General features: G+C 36.1%; 1 protein-coding gene across 1 annotated transcript; it reads left to right on the top strand.

Moving 5' to 3' along the window:
* The first annotated feature begins 1,883 nt into the window (after positions 1–1,883).
* Positions 1,884–11,347, top strand: LOC141335050 (uncharacterized). The gene is made up of 2 exons (XM_073840325.1): positions 1,884–2,952; positions 7,649–11,347. Exons 1-2 carry the CDS (start codon positions 2,247–2,249, stop codon positions 8,644–8,646), a joined length of 1,704 nt encoding a protein of 567 aa, XP_073696426.1. The 5' UTR covers positions 1,884–2,246; the 3' UTR covers positions 8,647–11,347.
* Positions 11,348–17,588: the final 6,241 nt, after the last annotated feature.

Raw genomic sequence — 17,588 nt, 5'->3', positions numbered from 1 at the left:
CCTTCAGGAATTATACCCAAATTCATTAAATAAATTGACGGGTTATTTTAGTTGACATGCATAATTTACTTTTTATAGAAAACTGAAATGAGACTCAGGAAATTTAAGTCAGAGATGGAAAAAAAGGAAAGATAAAATAGAAAGGAAGTTGAGGCATAAAGTTAATCTGTGGAATTAAAAATGAATGGACACAATAAAAATTGTTTAAAGTATTTAAAGAGCAAAGACAGAAAAACATTTTTACGGTTAGCATTTTAAATGATACTCTTATTGTTTAAATTATATTGTAGGTCTATTTGTCGTTGCTTGTGTTATAGTCACAGCTTTAATATATTGTATAATTTAATTTTTTTATTAATATTCTGATATTCAGATTTCCATCAAATGTAATGTCAACACAACACATTGTTTCAGTTGTTTGGAATTCCACACATGAATTGAGATGTGGATTTACACATGATTTATCTTATTCATAACCTGTAGGTTATATATTTTTGGGGAATGTTAAATATGTTGTTAAATATGTTTGTCTGATCATATGTGTTATTAAATAATGTGTTTTTAATTAAGATGATAAATAAGGTATATGGTCCACTTTACCAGACCAGCTGGCCCACTTTACCTGAAAAGAAATTTGAGTACATGACCTCAAAATGTTTATTGGTATATATCTCGCAAATAACACTTTATATGAACTGTATTCAAATTGGAATATTATTACTGGACCTTAAAGTTAACAAAATAAAATAAAAAGTGGCCCATTTTACCTGAGTTCACCCTATGCAAACTACACAGAAACTACAATATTCACATCGAAAGCAAAATAGCATATACTCATCATTCCCTCTTTTGTATAGTCAAAAAAGCCATTCTGCCTGCAGAGTGTCCCATATAAAGCTGGAACTAATAAGTATAGTCCTAGTAACTAGTACTTACAGCTCAGACATACACACTTAAAAATAAAGGGTGCTTCACGACACCATAGAAGAACATTTTTGTTTAAATAGTTCCATAAAGAACCTTTAACATCTGAAGAATCTTTCTGTTTCATAAAAGGTTCTTCGTGGCGAAAGGTTCTTCAGATTATAAAAAGGTAAGAACGAGATGGTTCTTCAAAGAACCTTTGACTGAATGGTTATTAGTGGAACCAAAAATGTTTTTTCTATGGCATCGCTGTGAAGAACCTTTTAAAGCACCTTTATTTTTAAGAGTGTAACCCATTAATGCCCAGATTTCTTCCAGACGCATCAAAATTCATCTACTTGCACAATCTATTATATGAACCATTCGCAGCATAAGCGAAACAAGTTGTAAACTTTACAAGCTGTAAAACATTCACTAGAAAGCATTGGTTTAGAGCAGTGGTTTTCAACCTTTTTGACTCCAAGGCACTCCCTTTGTTCAAGACAATATAGAAAGCTGTCTTATCTAAGCTGATATGTACCTCTGGCACTTTTGTTGTAATTAAAATAATCCAAAAATATGCTATTTATGTTATTTATAAATATTTTAAATAAGATTAACTCAAGTTTAAAGTATTATTTATTATTATTAGTATTATATTTTTTTACAGCTCCCTGGAGGATTGATGAGACCCCCTAAAGAGGGGTGGAGAACTGCTGGTCAAGGTCTTTCTTGAACTTTAACTTGACTTTCATATTTAATTTTTAATGATTTATTACAGTTGATATTTAATCAATTTTTTTGCACCTGCTAATGTTTGATATGTAAACTAAAATGGTGTGTACTGACTAAGAACTAAACAGCAATCCGTTTTTCGTTCTGAAAAAAAATCGTCATTTGTATGCGCTTTGTTTACGCGAGAGTATGTCATTAAGCCGCGACCAGATCTTTGACCAATCAAAAGTCAGGATTGACCCAGCGTTAGTACTGTGGAATGAAGGCTCTGGCTCAGGCGCGTAGCGAAAAAGCGATTCCTACATTATTGCACGTTAACAACTGCGTTGTCGTGAGCATTCAGTGCGGTTATTTATCGAGCTTTCAGTAAACCAAGTTAGCGAAAAGCTCAATTTGCAATAGGAATGTGTGGGCTAGTTTGCTAATGGCAATGCTATTGTAGCTCATCTGGCTCGTCTGTAGTTTTCCATTTCTGAGTGATTAGGAAATACTGTCGCAGCGAGACTCCAAAAGATGACCGTTTCCTTTTGTATTTCATTAATATATCACAGCAATAACTAATGAAATAGGTTTCCTTTTCGTCTGTGTGTACAGCAGAATAATTCGCAATGAACTCAAAGCGCAACAACGGTGAAAACGGGGCGGGCAGAATCAACCCAGTGTCGGTACCAACAGCAACAAACAGCTCGTCAGCGAGCGCCTCTCACCGTAAACAAACTATAATCAACTCATCCCATAAGGGAGAGAAGGATGAGTGCATGCAAAACACAGTCCGGGACAAAAACCTGTCCATCTCCACACTCAGAACCCGCCTTGGACCGACCATCCGGTCCACTCTGTCCGCGGCGGTGGACACCCTTCTGGGTGAGATCGTGGCGGTGCTGTCCGAAACCCAGCGGGAGCTGCTGACCAAAGAGCAAGAGAACGAGAAGCTAAAGGTTCGACTTGAAGTCTCAGAGAGAGAGCTCAAGACATTACAGGAGTGTTTGTGTAGCGCACAGAAATTAATCGATCAGCTTCAGGGACCCTTTGGGACCCCGTCCATGCCGGGACCTCACGTCTACGCCACCGCTGGACCCATAAACTCCAACCGCTTGACCCACCGGAGTGCGCCCGAGACGGATCCACGCTGCTTTACTGGAGCTGAACCCGAGTTGAGTGGCGCTCTGGGTGATGCCATACACGGCTTTGACTCCAGAGAGGAATTCAAGAGCTGCCACCTCTCCATTCAAGCGGATGGGACGGTGACGAACAGTTTTTATGATCCTATATCCGTCCATTCTTCTAACATCTGTTCAGATATGAACAGACCTGGTAAGACAACTGCATGTCATGTGAATTGTTGATGTGCTAACTCAGAAGAATGTAGGCATTAGACAGTGTGGCAACAACACTGGTGGTTTAGAATAGGGATGCACACTATATTGGTTCTAAAACAGTTATCAGCCAATACAGTTGCTTTTTATATTCAATTGTGCGTACACGCAGGGCCGTCCCAAGCTGACACGGGCCCAGTGCGAGGTAGGGAGCAGGGTCCCCCTCTGTCCATTTACCACAGGGCCCGGTGCAACCCTGAGGATGGCCCTGGCTGCATACACATCTCTTTCATTCTATATATTTTATATAGCATGTCTAATATTTATAATAATTAATTACTAAATAATTTGTGAACATTGTTAACTCTACTTTAGCTTTAGCTTCATACTTAATTTTAGCATTTCCAATTATAGAGGGTTTGCACTTATGTCATGATTTGGTCAGTTACCTGAGTACAAGGCCATACTGAAAATACTCAGACGTAAACAACAGCATAGACTGCTAATTCATGCTTTCTAAACCACAGAAAAAAAATATAGAGAAGGCCTTAGTGAGCAGGAAAGGGCGCAATATTTTGACAAACTAAAATTAATTGGTGGTAAAGATACGTACAAGCAGTATTATTTAAGATATTAGTCTAATATTTCACCTGCCTGACTGGAAATGATAAGAACAAACACAAATGCTGTCAAGATTCTTGATCTGGAATTCCTGGTTCAGTTTGGCCAGCCAGAAGCGACAGTTATTTGCACTCTTCTCCTTGATTTGTTGAAATTTTTGGCAGTCTGTATTACTCCAATTGTTTTTTCCGGTCCGGCCGATTAGTACAGCTCAAAACACGACAATTATTGACAGATTTTAGCAGCAATAATCAGCAAAATATTTTTTTGAGTTTCATTTGGTTTAGTGGCAATGTTTACATTCAGTGCCGCCAATATGGCCGATTGATGACGCATCAGGAAAACCCTCTATTAGATTTTATAATTGAAACATTAAATATTATAAATAGTGTTCTTTTAATATTATGTATTTATTGATTATCAGCCATAACCTGAAAATGGTGCTTTAATAGTTTAGAAACTGACAGTTACTCCTGTTTTGTAACTTATTCTGAAATGTTTTATTTATTGTTTGTATAACCATATCAATATTTCTTTGTTTTTTGATATAATTAATAGCCTGACTATTAATCTCAAATAATAAAATCACAAACAGCATGAATGTAACAGCAGTAATAAAGGTGGTTATTAGTTCTTCACTGCTATTTATGAATGTTTTGAGACAATCTGAAGAACCGATAATCCATTTTATTGCTGTTGTTACTTTTAAAATATTAAAAAAATGTCTACCTTTCATGCAAACAATGTCTACTATTCCTAACTGAACATTTTGCAGAGAACAGCTTATGGTTGACTCTACCAGTTGGATAATTGGTAGTTTACAGCTGTAAATACCTATAATTAAGGTGAACTGTTTGGTGTTTAGAATTATAATAATTTTCTCTGTGCAAATTACAGATATCACATTATATACAAGGATTCTAATATTCTTATAAAAAACACAATGAGAAAACCGTTTTACAAATTGTGAAGTTGTCATGCCAACTTTGACAAGTCTCATAGACTGCATTTACACTGGCACAAAAAATATTTTTTTTTTGCTCACATTTTTTTGCTCACATCTGACACATCTGACATATCTGATATCTGACCTACAGTTGTCAAAAGTTTACAATACACCTTATGGAATCTGCATTATTATTTTACCAAGATAAGAGGGATCATACAAAACACATGCTATTTTTTTATTTAGTGCTGACCTGAATAAGATATTTCACATAAAAGACATTTACATATAGTCCACAAAAGAAAATAATAGATGAATTTATAAAAATGACTCTGTTCAAATTTTTAGCACACTCCTCATTCTTAAAACTGTGTTGTTATCTGAATGATCCATAGCAGTTTTTTCAGTGGTAATTGTTCATGAATCCCTTGTTTGTCCTGAACAGTTAAACTGCCTGCTGTTCTTCAGAAAAATCCACCAGGCTCCACAAGGTTCCATCAGGTTTTTCAGCTTTTTTGTGTATTTTGAACCCTTTCCAACAATGACTGTATGCTTTTGAGATCCATCTTTTAACACTAAAGGTCATTGCATTTTCAAATGCGTTTTTTTTTCTTTTCGTATTTGTCATCCTTTCCTATCAAAATGCTTGCTACAGATGCGAAAACGCAGAAAATTTAACCTGATCTGAACTGTTTTTTTTTATGACAAACGGAAGGTGGAGGCAGTGTTCAAATGTGATTGACATAACGTGAGGTCGTATTTATTTTTTTAATGTGCGAAAAATTTGGATGAAAATTTTGGAGTGTGCAATGACCTTAACCCTTTATAGGGCACTCATTGAAATACTTGGAAATTCAAAAATTCAACCCCAGAGTGTTATTGGAGGTTATTACAAGACCTTTAAACTTTTGTGACTTAAATTTTTTTTTAATGTTTTTATGTTGAAAATTAGGTTGAATGAAGTGATCATATATAGTTACTTGCCGGTCTATGGTATCTTTTTCCCCCCCCAAAAAAATGTGTATACATTTTAAATATAAGGCATAAATAAATACATAAAACATATATAATATTCATAGAATATTTATTTAGAAACAATTTACACACACAAAAAAAAAATTATATATATATATATATATATATATATATATATATATATTCTCTCTCTCTCTCTCTCTCTCTCTCTCTCTATATATATATATATATATATGAACACAAAAACGTAACAGAATATTTATTTAGGAAATTAAAAATCTTGCTGTCTTCCTCGTCAGAAGCCTAGATGGGGTCAGCTGGCACAACAAAACTGACTTCTATCCATAGAATTGTTGAGTAGACAGCTGCGAAAGAAAAGGTTTCTGAGTCAGTATCAAGCCCATGTTGATTTGTTTGTGAAAGAAAAGTGCAGATCTACTGAAAACATATAATATTCACATAAATAGTAAATTTATAATAAGAACTGAATAAAATAGCATTAAGTACTGGTGGTACCACCTATTTTAGCAGAAATAATAAACACCAATCTATTGGTACTAAAACCAAAATTACAAATTTTTCACTGTTTATTTCTTGATCATTTCAATAAATGGTTTAAGTTTGACACTGGATTACTGCATCATGGTATACAAGCCTTTGTAATATTCAGTGGACAAAAAACAGGCATAAAAACAGCCAAACTATCACTTGCCTTACTTTTACCTGAACCGGGCGTATGTCTAAAAATGGACATTCTGTTGTGTTACCACAAACGGGCGTATGATCAAATATGATCACACCATTTTTTTTACCACATCGTTCACTAATTTCTAGAAATCAAACGCAAACAACGTCTATATCACCATATAACACAACTATTCAGCTATATAATGTGTGAGTTTCATTGACTTACCATTGTGCATTTCGATGCTTTCTCCGTTTTTGTGGGACAAAGTAGGAGCGTAAATCAGCATTTTCTCATTCCGGAAGCACGTTGAAGTTTGAAACGCCCCAGACAACTTCCGATTGGTCAGATGCCATTGTGTCGCTATCCGTGACGTAGACTAACATCTGTTGATTGGCTGGGACAAATCCATGTGCTTACACGATCTCATACAAGGGAGGCAGACGCTATTGAAAATGTTCGATTAAGTGATCAAATATGGTGCCTCGCCCTATAAAGGGTTAAGGCCAACTGAGGAACTTATGCAGCTATTACAGAAGGTCATGCAGGGATCATACAAAATGCCTGTTTTTTTATTTAGTACTGATTTAAATAAGATATTTCAAATAAAAGACATTTACATATAGTCAAAAAGAGAAAATTATATTTGAATGATAAAAGATGACTCACTGATGTTTCAGAAGGAAACAATGCATTAAGAGAAACTTTAATTTTTGAAGATTAGGGTAAATTTAACTTATTTTGTCTTCTGGAAAACATGTAAGTATCTTCTGTAGCTTCTGAAGGGCAGTACTAAATAATAAATATGATATTTAAGCAAAATAAGAAAATCTTTTTTTTTTTTTTTTTTCCAAAAATTTACACCCCTGGCTCTTAAAGCATTGTCTTTCCTTCTGAAGCATCAGTCATTTTTTATAAATTCAAATATTATTTTCTCTTTTTGACAATTTGTAAGTGTCTTTTATTTGAAATCTTATTCAGATCAGTACTAAATTAAAAATAACATGCATTTTGTATGATCCCCCTTATTTTGGTAAAATTATTAACATTTTGCAGATTCTGCAAGGTGTATGTAAACTTTTGACTTCAACTATACATCTAAACACAAATATTCGATTCCAGTCTTTATCCGTTCAGTCAGATTTTGTGCTGTAAAGCATCCATGACAGCTGTTGTCCATGCTGGGAAATAATAATGGCCACTTGACGTGAATTATATAAATCATTTTAATAGCACGGCCATTCAAAACCCGAGGGTCTCCCATGTGCATAGTAAAGCGATCACTGACAATCAATTTGTGGTGGGAATTAATGTAAACACAGATATTGGTTACCAGTCATGTCTAAAGTGAATGTAAACAGCCAAAATATATGGTCAAAAAATCTGATCTGTGCATTAAGACTTGCAGTGTAAATGCAGCCATAGACCATTTCTTCCTGTGTATTAAATGTGTGATGTGTTCCACAGGTGACATGGTGGAGGACAGCAGAAGACTCACACATGCCAGACCCCAAAACCCTCCCTCACACACTAGCTTTGCTGTTAAAGAGGAGCAGGTTCCTTCCTCTGGACAGGTGTGTTTACGGGGAAGAGAGGCTCCCACAGAATCCGAGCACACAGCACAGAGTGTGTGTGATCTGGCATATGTCCATGTGGTTGAGGAAGAAGGAGGCTCCCGTTCACACCATCACCAATCCAAACCTACACCACCGCCGCCCTCCAGGCCTCACAATGGACCCTCCTCCAGTAGTTCACCATCACAGGGAACCTCCGGACTGAGATCAGCCCAGAGGGATGCTCCTGGCTTGGGTATGACCACTAGCAGGAGCCCAGGCGTGGGTGGATCATCGCCAGAAGAGCCCATACGGCGCTCCATCTCTGAGCTAATGGGAGAGGCACCTGGAGAACGTCCTCACTTGTGTCTGGAGTGCGGTAAGACCTTCCGTCTGATCTCCAGCTTGAAAAAACACCTGAGGATCCACACGGGAGAAAAACCATATCCGTGTACAGTCTGCGGCCGACGTTTCCGCGAGTCCGGGGCTCTTAAGACTCACCTCCGCATCCACACGGGTGAGAAACCGTACTCCTGCTCTGACTGCGGAACGCAGTTTCGTCATCTCGACGGCCTGCGGAAGCACCGCCGCACACATACTGGGGAAAAACCATATGTGTGCAGTGTCTGTGGGAAAAGGCTCAGTCGCCTGCAGCATCTGAAACACCACCAACGCATACACACGGGAGAGCGCCCGTGTTGCTGTCCACTTTGCCACAGAGGCTTTAAAGATCCGGCTAGTCTGAGGAAACACCTCCGTGCCCATCAGGGTGAGCCTGGAGCGGATGAAGCAATGGGAATGGCTGGTTTGGGAGAGGGAGATGGAGGATCCATGGATGATGAGGATATGAGGTTCGGGATGTGGGGGGAAGAGGAAGGGAATGAAGGCGAGCCTGTGGTGGACTGTGTTTAGTCACAGAAAGTTACAGAAAGGGATAGCTCACCCAAAAATGTCATTGATTACTCACTCTCATTTCCTTCTAAACCCCTAAGACATTTGTTCATCTTCACAACACAAATTAAGACATTTTTGATGAAATCCAAGCGCTTTCTGACCCTGCATAGACAGAAACGCAACTGACAATGCTGCCCTCCAAAGGCAAAACGCAGTAACTACGCATTTGGTCAAAATTGAGTTAAGGCTTAAAATGGACTTTGTGACAACTGTTTTGTCTTGTGGCAAAGTCTCCTGGTTCAATTTTGTCCCGTTTCAGAGAAACATTCAGAGAAACAAGAGTGTCAACATGTTTGACTTGCTGTTGTAAAAACTTTAAAGGCATTTTTCTGAGTAATTTGTCAGTGTTCGCGTAGTTACTGCACTTTGCCTTTGGAGGGCAGAATGGTTCAACCGTAATTTACTGATGCTACAAGAATACTTTTTGTGTTAAAAGAAAACAAAAGTAATGACTTTATTCAACAATTTCTTCTCTGGACTATTTTAAAATTGTCCTTACTACAACATTTCAGTTGCTTTGCTGTCTATGCAAGGTCTGAAAGCTCTCGGATTTCCTCAAAAATATCTTGTGTTCCGAAGATGAATGATGGTCTTACGGGGTTGGAATGACATGAAGGAGAGTAATTAATGACAGAATTTTCATTTTTGAGTAAAATATCCCAAATTCTGTGATTTATTTACTTACCCTCAAAATGTTCCAATCCTGTATGAGTTTTTTTTCTTCTGTTAAACAAGATTTTTGCCGAAAGCCACGATTTCCATAGTATTTCCACAGGGATAAAAAAATACTGTTTAGTGACCAACATTTTTTGTGTTCAACAGAAGAAAGAAACTCATATAGGTATGGAACAACTTGAGCTTGAGTAATGATGACAAGAATTTTCATTCATTTGGGGTGAAAAAAAATATAATTTAAGGAACAGCTTTTTTTATTATTCTAAATCAAAATGTGGCGATGACCGTACAACAGATCTTAAATCTTATCCTGGACTTAATAAAACACTGTCTATGGCACACTTTCTTGCAGAGGCAGACTTTTAAACCTATAACAAGCGCATTATGTAACAATAGGGTTATGGTTATGTGAATTTATAATGATGACTCAAATATCCGCTTACTTTCAAGTACATATTATATCTCATGACATCTCAGATGTCACATCATATAGACTCGGACATATAGACTTGCAGCCTTTTCTTTTATTATGTGTATTGTGTTTTAGTGTAGGGGCTGTTGATGCTCCAGTGGGACTAACAGGGTATCACATGATCTGTTACTCACACGTTATGGGTGTTGTCATTGGTGTGATAATCATTTTAATGTGCCCTCTTTTAGAAAAAGAGCTACGATGAACACATTAAAGCCTTAACTGTGGTTTTATTGCACAGGCTCACACACAGATGTGTATCAAGAGCTGTAGTATTGTTTTAAATTTGCGTCTTCACCTTTATATCATTGGGTGTTTGCAAGATGCAAGAACATTCATTCAGTTTAATCTGGGTGTTTGGAGTCTTTGGGGGGTGTTGTGTTCAAGGTGAAGAATATCTCACAGGGTGCTGATCCAAAGAATCAGAATTGTGACTGCCAGGGTTAATTCATCTGTAAAAATGTATTTACGTATCCGACTTAGCTTATGCAGATTGGTTTGAAGAATAAAAGCTTGTCCTTTAGGTTAAGATATAATGAGCCAGCACAGAAATCAAGTAAACTTTAAAAGTGCTGCCCTCTACTGGATATATGAGGGATGGACTGTTACTGCCAAGTTGCTTTTTCGGTTGGTTCTTCTACAAAGATGGAGACACCATTTCTGTTGTGGCCATGGTGTCAGTCTGTGTGGTTTTGTGAATACTTTTCTTTTTTTATATTTCATGAAATGCCATTTTGTACATCATACTTGTATATTCTGTATATTGAATTCAAATAGATTAGTCTTAAAAAATACAAGCCAGAAACTGGAGCTTAAAAAGATCCATGACAAGTGTTTTAACTCTATTTAAACTGTTCACTTTGTTACAATATTTCATTTGTTTCTGTGCCCACGTGTGATGTTGAATTTAGAGATCTTGTTGCAGATGTTTGAAGGTTGTAGTTAATTCAACAAGTTCAGCAAAAATGATTGTAGTTAACAGACAAAAAACTGTAGTGTAAAAAGACTCATTGGATTCATCCTTAGTAAATATCCAGAACAGGATGTTTGATACCATATAAGGATTCATACTTTTTTTTGCTAGTATTAGACCTGTATTTCAAGCTGGTCTGCAACCTTTTACTGTAAGTGTAATGCTAAAATACAAGTTGAGGGACAGCAACACTTCAGCCAAATGGAGGTTTCAAGATTCAAAACAGTTGTTTGTAATGTTTCGTTTCAATATATGGTATGATCAATGTAATCTTTCATTCTCTATAATTGTACTTCATTGTAAAATATAAGTACAGGTTAGTTTTCATAAGAAAACGTTGAAATCTCCTGAGATTTCTTTTGCTATAACATCTCTACTTGCATATCCTTCAATATGTATTTTCTGTCATTATACTCTTTAATTAAGAAGGGCACAGTCATCATCTCTTTTGTCTGTAACAATCAAGTTCACTCATATTCAGAATGATGTACCAACAGTATTATAATCATTTAAAATTAAAACTTTTCAAATGCATCGATTACCAATGTTCTTTTGTGTTCAACAGAAGAAAGAAACTCAAACAGGCATGAAACAACTTGGTGGTGAGTAAAAATGACAAGATTTTTGTTTTAAAAAACAGCTTTTTCCTCAGCTTTTCTTTATTTAATTCAAAACCAAAACGTGGCAATGACTAAAGGGGCCCTAATTGTGCCAAAAAAACATCCGCCATGGCGTTGAACTGTTAATATACGGCAGGTTGGATCTACGACCTATGTTGTTTATGCCAAATTCTGACCCTACCTTCCGAATGTCACCGCAGAAATCGAGACTCATGAGACCAGGCAAACTTTTTCCAGTCTTCTATTGTCCAAATTTGGTGAGTCTGTGCAAATTGTAGTCTCAGTTTCCTGTTTTTAGCTGACAGCAGTGCCACCCGTTGTGGTATTCTACTGCTATAACGCATCTGCTTTAAGATTCTATGCGTTTCATGTTCAGAGATGCTCTCCTACATACCTACACTCTTAAAATAAAGGTGCTTCACCATGCCATTGAAGAGCCTGTTTTGTCTAAATGGTTCCATAAAGAATCTTTAACCTCTGAAGAACCTTTTTATTTCACAAAAGGTTCGTGTAGATTTTAAAAAGGCAAGAAAGTGATGGTTCTTTAAAGAACCTTTGACTGAATGGTACTTTGTGGAACCAAAAATGGTTCTTCTATGGCATTGCTGTGAAGAAACCTTTTAAAGCACCTTTAAATTTAAGAGTGTAGATTTGAGTTACTTTTGCCCTTCAATCAGCTCAAAGTGCTGGTCTTCTTTGACCTTTGGCATCAACAAGGCATTTCCACCCACAGAAGTGCTACTCACTTGATAGTTTCTCCTTGTTGGACCATTATCTGTAAACCCTAGAAATGGTTATGCGTGAAAAGTGGATCAGCCGTTTCTGAAATACTTCATTCTCAAAGTCACTTAAATCACATTTTTTCTTCATTCTGATGCTCGGTTTGACCTTCAACAGATTGTCTTGACCATGTCTACATTCCTAAATGCATTGAGTTGCTACCATATGATTGGCTAGATATTTAATGAGCAGTCAAACAGATGTACATAAATGGTGCGTGCATAATGTATGTATGTGAACAGGGCTCATAAACTTGGTCAAATAATCAGACGGTGTTATGGGTAGGGCCATTTGTGAGGGAGTTTATGGTTGGGATGAAATTAGACATATTTTCCTCTGACTGTATTCATATATATAGTCTTAGTTTACGGTTTTATGAATAGTCTTTCTTTTCTTTGTGTTGACTTGGGTTATGTTGGGGTGAGACAGCCTGACTCACAGACTAAAAGACTAACTTGTATTTTGAATTTTGAAAAAATATGTGTTGGAAAAATCTAAAATATCTAAGTTTCAAGAGAACATCCATTATCATTAGTGCATTAGTAAGGCTTAATTGGTTCTTTTAAGGATCAATATTGAAAGTTATCCTATAATGTTTACATTTTTTGTAGTCATAAAGCCTTTTTATGTGCTCTATAAAAGTTTGGGGTTGGTAAAAATAAGTCTACCAAATATGCATTTATTTGATTAGTAAAAGCATTAATATTGTAAAATATTAGCAGTGTTGGGGTAACTCATTACAAGTAACAAGAGTTACCCAGTCAGATTACTTTTTTCAAGTAACTAGTGAAGTAACGCATTACTTTAAAATTTACAAAATATCTTTCTTACTTTGTTTTCCTATTTATTCACTGACATCCTGACCCTGTGTTGAGAGAAATTAGTCTGCAGACCAGACTTCCTTTACCCTGAAGCTTATTAATTTCACTCTTGGTGTAAAAGGGCCTTTATGGTCACCAAAAATATAACTTTTGGGTTTTCTGTTATTAAAAATAAGTAAGCCCAGCCCAGGTGAGAAAAAGTAACGTAATGCATTACTTTCCATAACGCAATTAGTTACTTTTTATGGCTTAACGCAATATTGTAATGAATTACTTTTAAAAGTAACTTTCCCCAACACTAATTATTACAATTTAAAATAATTATTTTCTATATTTTATATATGTCAAAATGTTTAAACAGCCATTACTCCAGTCTTCTGTCTCACGTGATCCTTTAGAAATCATTCTAACACTGATTTTGTCCTTTAAAAAAACATTTCTTCCTGTCAGTCAACAGATATTTTTGTAGAAATGTTTTTTTTCCTCCACAAAACCAGTTTTAAGTCGCATGGATATACTTGTAGCAATAGCCAGTAATACATTGTATGGGTCAACATTATCGATTTTTCTCTTACGTCAAAAATCATTAGGATATTAAGTAAAGATCATGTTCCGTGAAGATATTTTGTAAATTTCCTACCATAAATAGTAATATATAATTAGTAATATGCATTGCTGGGAACTTCATTTGGACAACTTTAAAGACTTTTTTCTTAATATTTTTATTATTTTGCACCCTTGCATTCCAGATTTTCAAATCTCAGCCAAATATTGTCCTATTGTCCATTAATGGAAAGCTTATTTATTCAGCTTTCAGATGATGTATATATCTCAATTTTGAAATAAAAAAAATCGACCCTTATGACAGGTTTTATGGTCCAGGGTCACACATTTATTTGCTGAAGAAAGGTATTTTATTTTGAGAGAAAAAATGTGATTCCACAGCATCAGCTTTGCACCAGCCAGTTTAATTGGTCACACATCTTTTAAGTATAAAAATGTCTAGATTTGTACCTTCCACAGCTTTAACTATCTGTTGTCAGTCCTGTTTTTCTACCGTTCCCCATCAATCTCTTCAACCCCCAAAGATTTCCGTTGTAAAAATGCCACTGTGCTGTTTTGCCCCAGACGATGATGAGACATCGGTCAGCCAAAGTCTGTCCCACAATTAGTTGATGTTTGGCCAGACCTCTCCTCCCTTCTTGAATCTGAAGTGACTCATGTATCCACTCAGGCGTGATTATAGTCTCTGTGACGTAAGTCAGGACCACTCTGCTCTTTGAGCCCACACCCTGCCTTCAGACCACAGTCCTTGCTCTCCATGCTGCGGTAAGCAGGTTTTAATGTCAAATTGAGGGTAACGTTTGTTGGGCTAAATGCTCGTCCCACTGCTCTGTGTCATCAGACTGTTACAGTGCTTTTTCTGGAATGCATTGTTTTTCATTGACAGAACTAGTCATGCATGTGGTATTGAGGCTGTCTTGTCGTGAGAGCTCTAGATTATTCACTTTTAAAAATAAGGATTCTCTGTTGGCATCTATAGTTACCTGAAGAACCTTTCAATTTCACAAAAGGTTCTGGAAATCACTTCAGATTCTTAAAACGTTCTTCACATGGTTCTTTTTTTAAGAACTGTTAGTCAATTCTTCTATGTTGGGAAACCCCGCTTTTGGAACCTTTATTTTGTAAGTGTTGACATCCTGTTGCTGTTTTTCATGGTGCCAAAAATCTCACTAATTATTGCACTATAGTTTTAATAGGCTTTTTTCTGTAAAGGCACTTAGCAAACATTTTGTTAGTGAGAAATTATATTGACAGTATAATATTTTGAAAGGACTTGTTGCTTTTGAAATGCATTATATCTGTGTGTTAAAAAAATGTAGGCTGGCATGGAGTGCAAGTGTGTATTTTAGCATAAAATTTCGATGTGTGTTTGAGCAACTGCGCATGTCTGTTGTGGGTTTTAGAGCTGCATGCCTATGTGTAGCCAAAAATGTAAGATCTGCCTGTGAACTCAGTGTGTGTGAGAGAGAGAGGAGCTCTCATGCAGTCATTTCCTCAGTGACTGAAAGCAAACATTCTCACTTTTCTTAAAGGAAGTGACTCAACTCACTTTCTCTAACGTTGCCTCTCCATCATCCTACTCTCACAATTTTTTCTTGCCCACTGGCTGATTTTACTCTCTTTAATTTTCCCTCCTTTATTTCTTGTTTGTACACGTCCTCTAAAAAATCACATTCTCTTGTGTTTTCTTTTTTGGAGTCAAATTTCAAAACAATCATATCTTTAAGTTTTCTCCTTATCTGGTAAAAAGAACACACTAGGATTTACCTTGAAACAAGTTTAAATTGGAAATTGCTCGTAATGTTCACAAATAAAAAGTACTGACCTGAATAAGATATTTCACATGAAAGATGTGTACTTATAGTCCACAAGAGAAAATAATAGTTGAATTTATAAACATGACCTAGTTCAAAAGTTTACATCCCCTCGATTCTTAATACTGTGTTCTTACCTGAATGTTCCACAGCTGTGTTTTATTGTTTAGTGATAGTTGTTTATGAGTCTCTTGTTTGTCCTGAACAGTTAAACTGCCTGCTGTTCTTCAGAAAAATCTTTCAGGTCCCACAAATGCTTTGGTTTTCCAGCATTTTTGTGTATTTGAATCCTTTCCATCAATGACTGTATGATTTTGAGATCCATCTTTTCACACTGAGGACAACTGAAGGAAACACAATGCATTAAAACTTTTAGAATTTGAAGATCAAGGTAAATTTGACTTATTTTGTACATTTCTTCATTCTGTTTAAAAGTTCACACCCCTGGCTCTTGCATCATGTTTTCTTCTGAAGCTTCAGTGAGCTTTTAAACCTTCTGTAATAGTTGCATACGAGTCCCTCAGTTGTCCTCAGTGTGAAATAATCAAAATCATACTAACAATGTTTGGGGTCAAACATGGTAATCAAAAGAATGGCAGTTAATCCACCTTATTTTTCCTGTAAGAGTGGGCGTGCCATTGTAAATTTTATGGGTCTGGCTTCCAGTCTCATCTGCATCCTGCTATTTTTAGCTGTACAAAAATATTGCTGCTTGATATTGCAAATTGGTGTCTTACCATGTTATTTTACTGTATTATCTTAATTATGAGCACACTGGTTTGTAGTGCAAACAATTTTACCTTTTACTGCATGTTGTTATTCTCGTTTTTTCCATATAGTGGATAATGAACCGGAAGTCTCACCCATAGGCTTACATCCACGTTAAATAAAAGGTGGATACTTAATTGTATACATACAATAATACTTCATGGAATACCATTACACTATTAACCCCTATGCTTTGCTGGTTGAAGCAGGGCCAGAACCACCACAGACACTGACCCCAGTAATTAGAAATTAATTACCACCAATATTTGAAATTCCTGCACTGCTCTGCTGCACTCCATTGCGTAGCACTCTGTTTGTTGTAATGGATGACTAGAAGTTTGAAACGTTACATTTTGAGGTTGGTGTTCCTCTGCAGTTTAACAGCGCTAATTAATGTAAAAATTACTGAGGTGGTCAATCAAATCAAAGTAGGTGGGTTTACAGACGCTTTGACGTTGAAAGAGAGTGAGGTAAGAAATAGAAATGTTAAATGACAGTGATAATGCCAACTATTTTACATTTTCAGCCTACGTCAGTTTTGAATTGCGAAGTGACATTTTAGGTAGGCCTATACAAATACAGTTGAGGTCAAAAATTAGCTTACACCTCGCAGAATCTGCAACATGTTAATTATTTTACCAAAATAAAAGGGATTATACAAAATCCATGTTATTTTTTATTTAGTACTGACCTGAATAAGATATTTCACATAAAAAATGTTTACATATAGTCCACATAAGAAAAAAAGTTTAATTTATAAAAAATGACCCCGTTCAAAAGTTTACATGCTTGATTCTTAATACTGTTATTACCTGAATGATCCACAGCTGTGCTTTTTGTTGTTGTTGTTGTTGTTGTTGTTGTTGTTTTGTTTAGTGATTCCCTTGTTTGTCCTGATCAGGTCCTACAAATTCCTCAGTGTGAAAAGATGGATCTCAAATCCGTACAGTCATTGTTAGAAAGAGTTTGCTTCAAATACACAAAAATGCTGAAAAACCAAAGAATTTGTGGGACCTGAAGGATTTTTCTGAAGAGCAGTGGGCAGTTTAATTGTTCAGGACAAACAAGGGACGTATGAACAACTATCACTAAACAAACAAACAAACAAAAAACAGCTGTGGATCATTCAGGTAACAACACAATCAAGTGTATGTATGTGAACTTTTGATCAGGGTCATTTTTATAAATTCAACTATTCAACTATAATTATATGTAAACATCTTTTATGTGAAATATCTTATTTAGGTCACTACAAATTAATTTAAAAAAAACATGCATTTTCTATGATCCCTCTTATTTTGGTAAAATAATTAACACTGCAGATTCTGCAAGGTGTAGAACTTTTGGCCTGAACTGTAAATGTAAATGTATGCACATTTTAAAATATTATTTCTAACAGTTCAAAAGGATCAC

The sequence above is a fragment of the Garra rufa genome, chromosome 5 (genome assembly GCF_049309525.1).
Source record: "Garra rufa chromosome 5, GarRuf1.0, whole genome shotgun sequence".
Lineage (NCBI taxonomy): Eukaryota > Metazoa > Chordata > Actinopteri > Cypriniformes > Cyprinidae > Garra > Garra rufa.
Note: the sequence above shows the minus strand (reverse complement) of the source record. Positions and strands in the feature narration are given on the sequence as shown.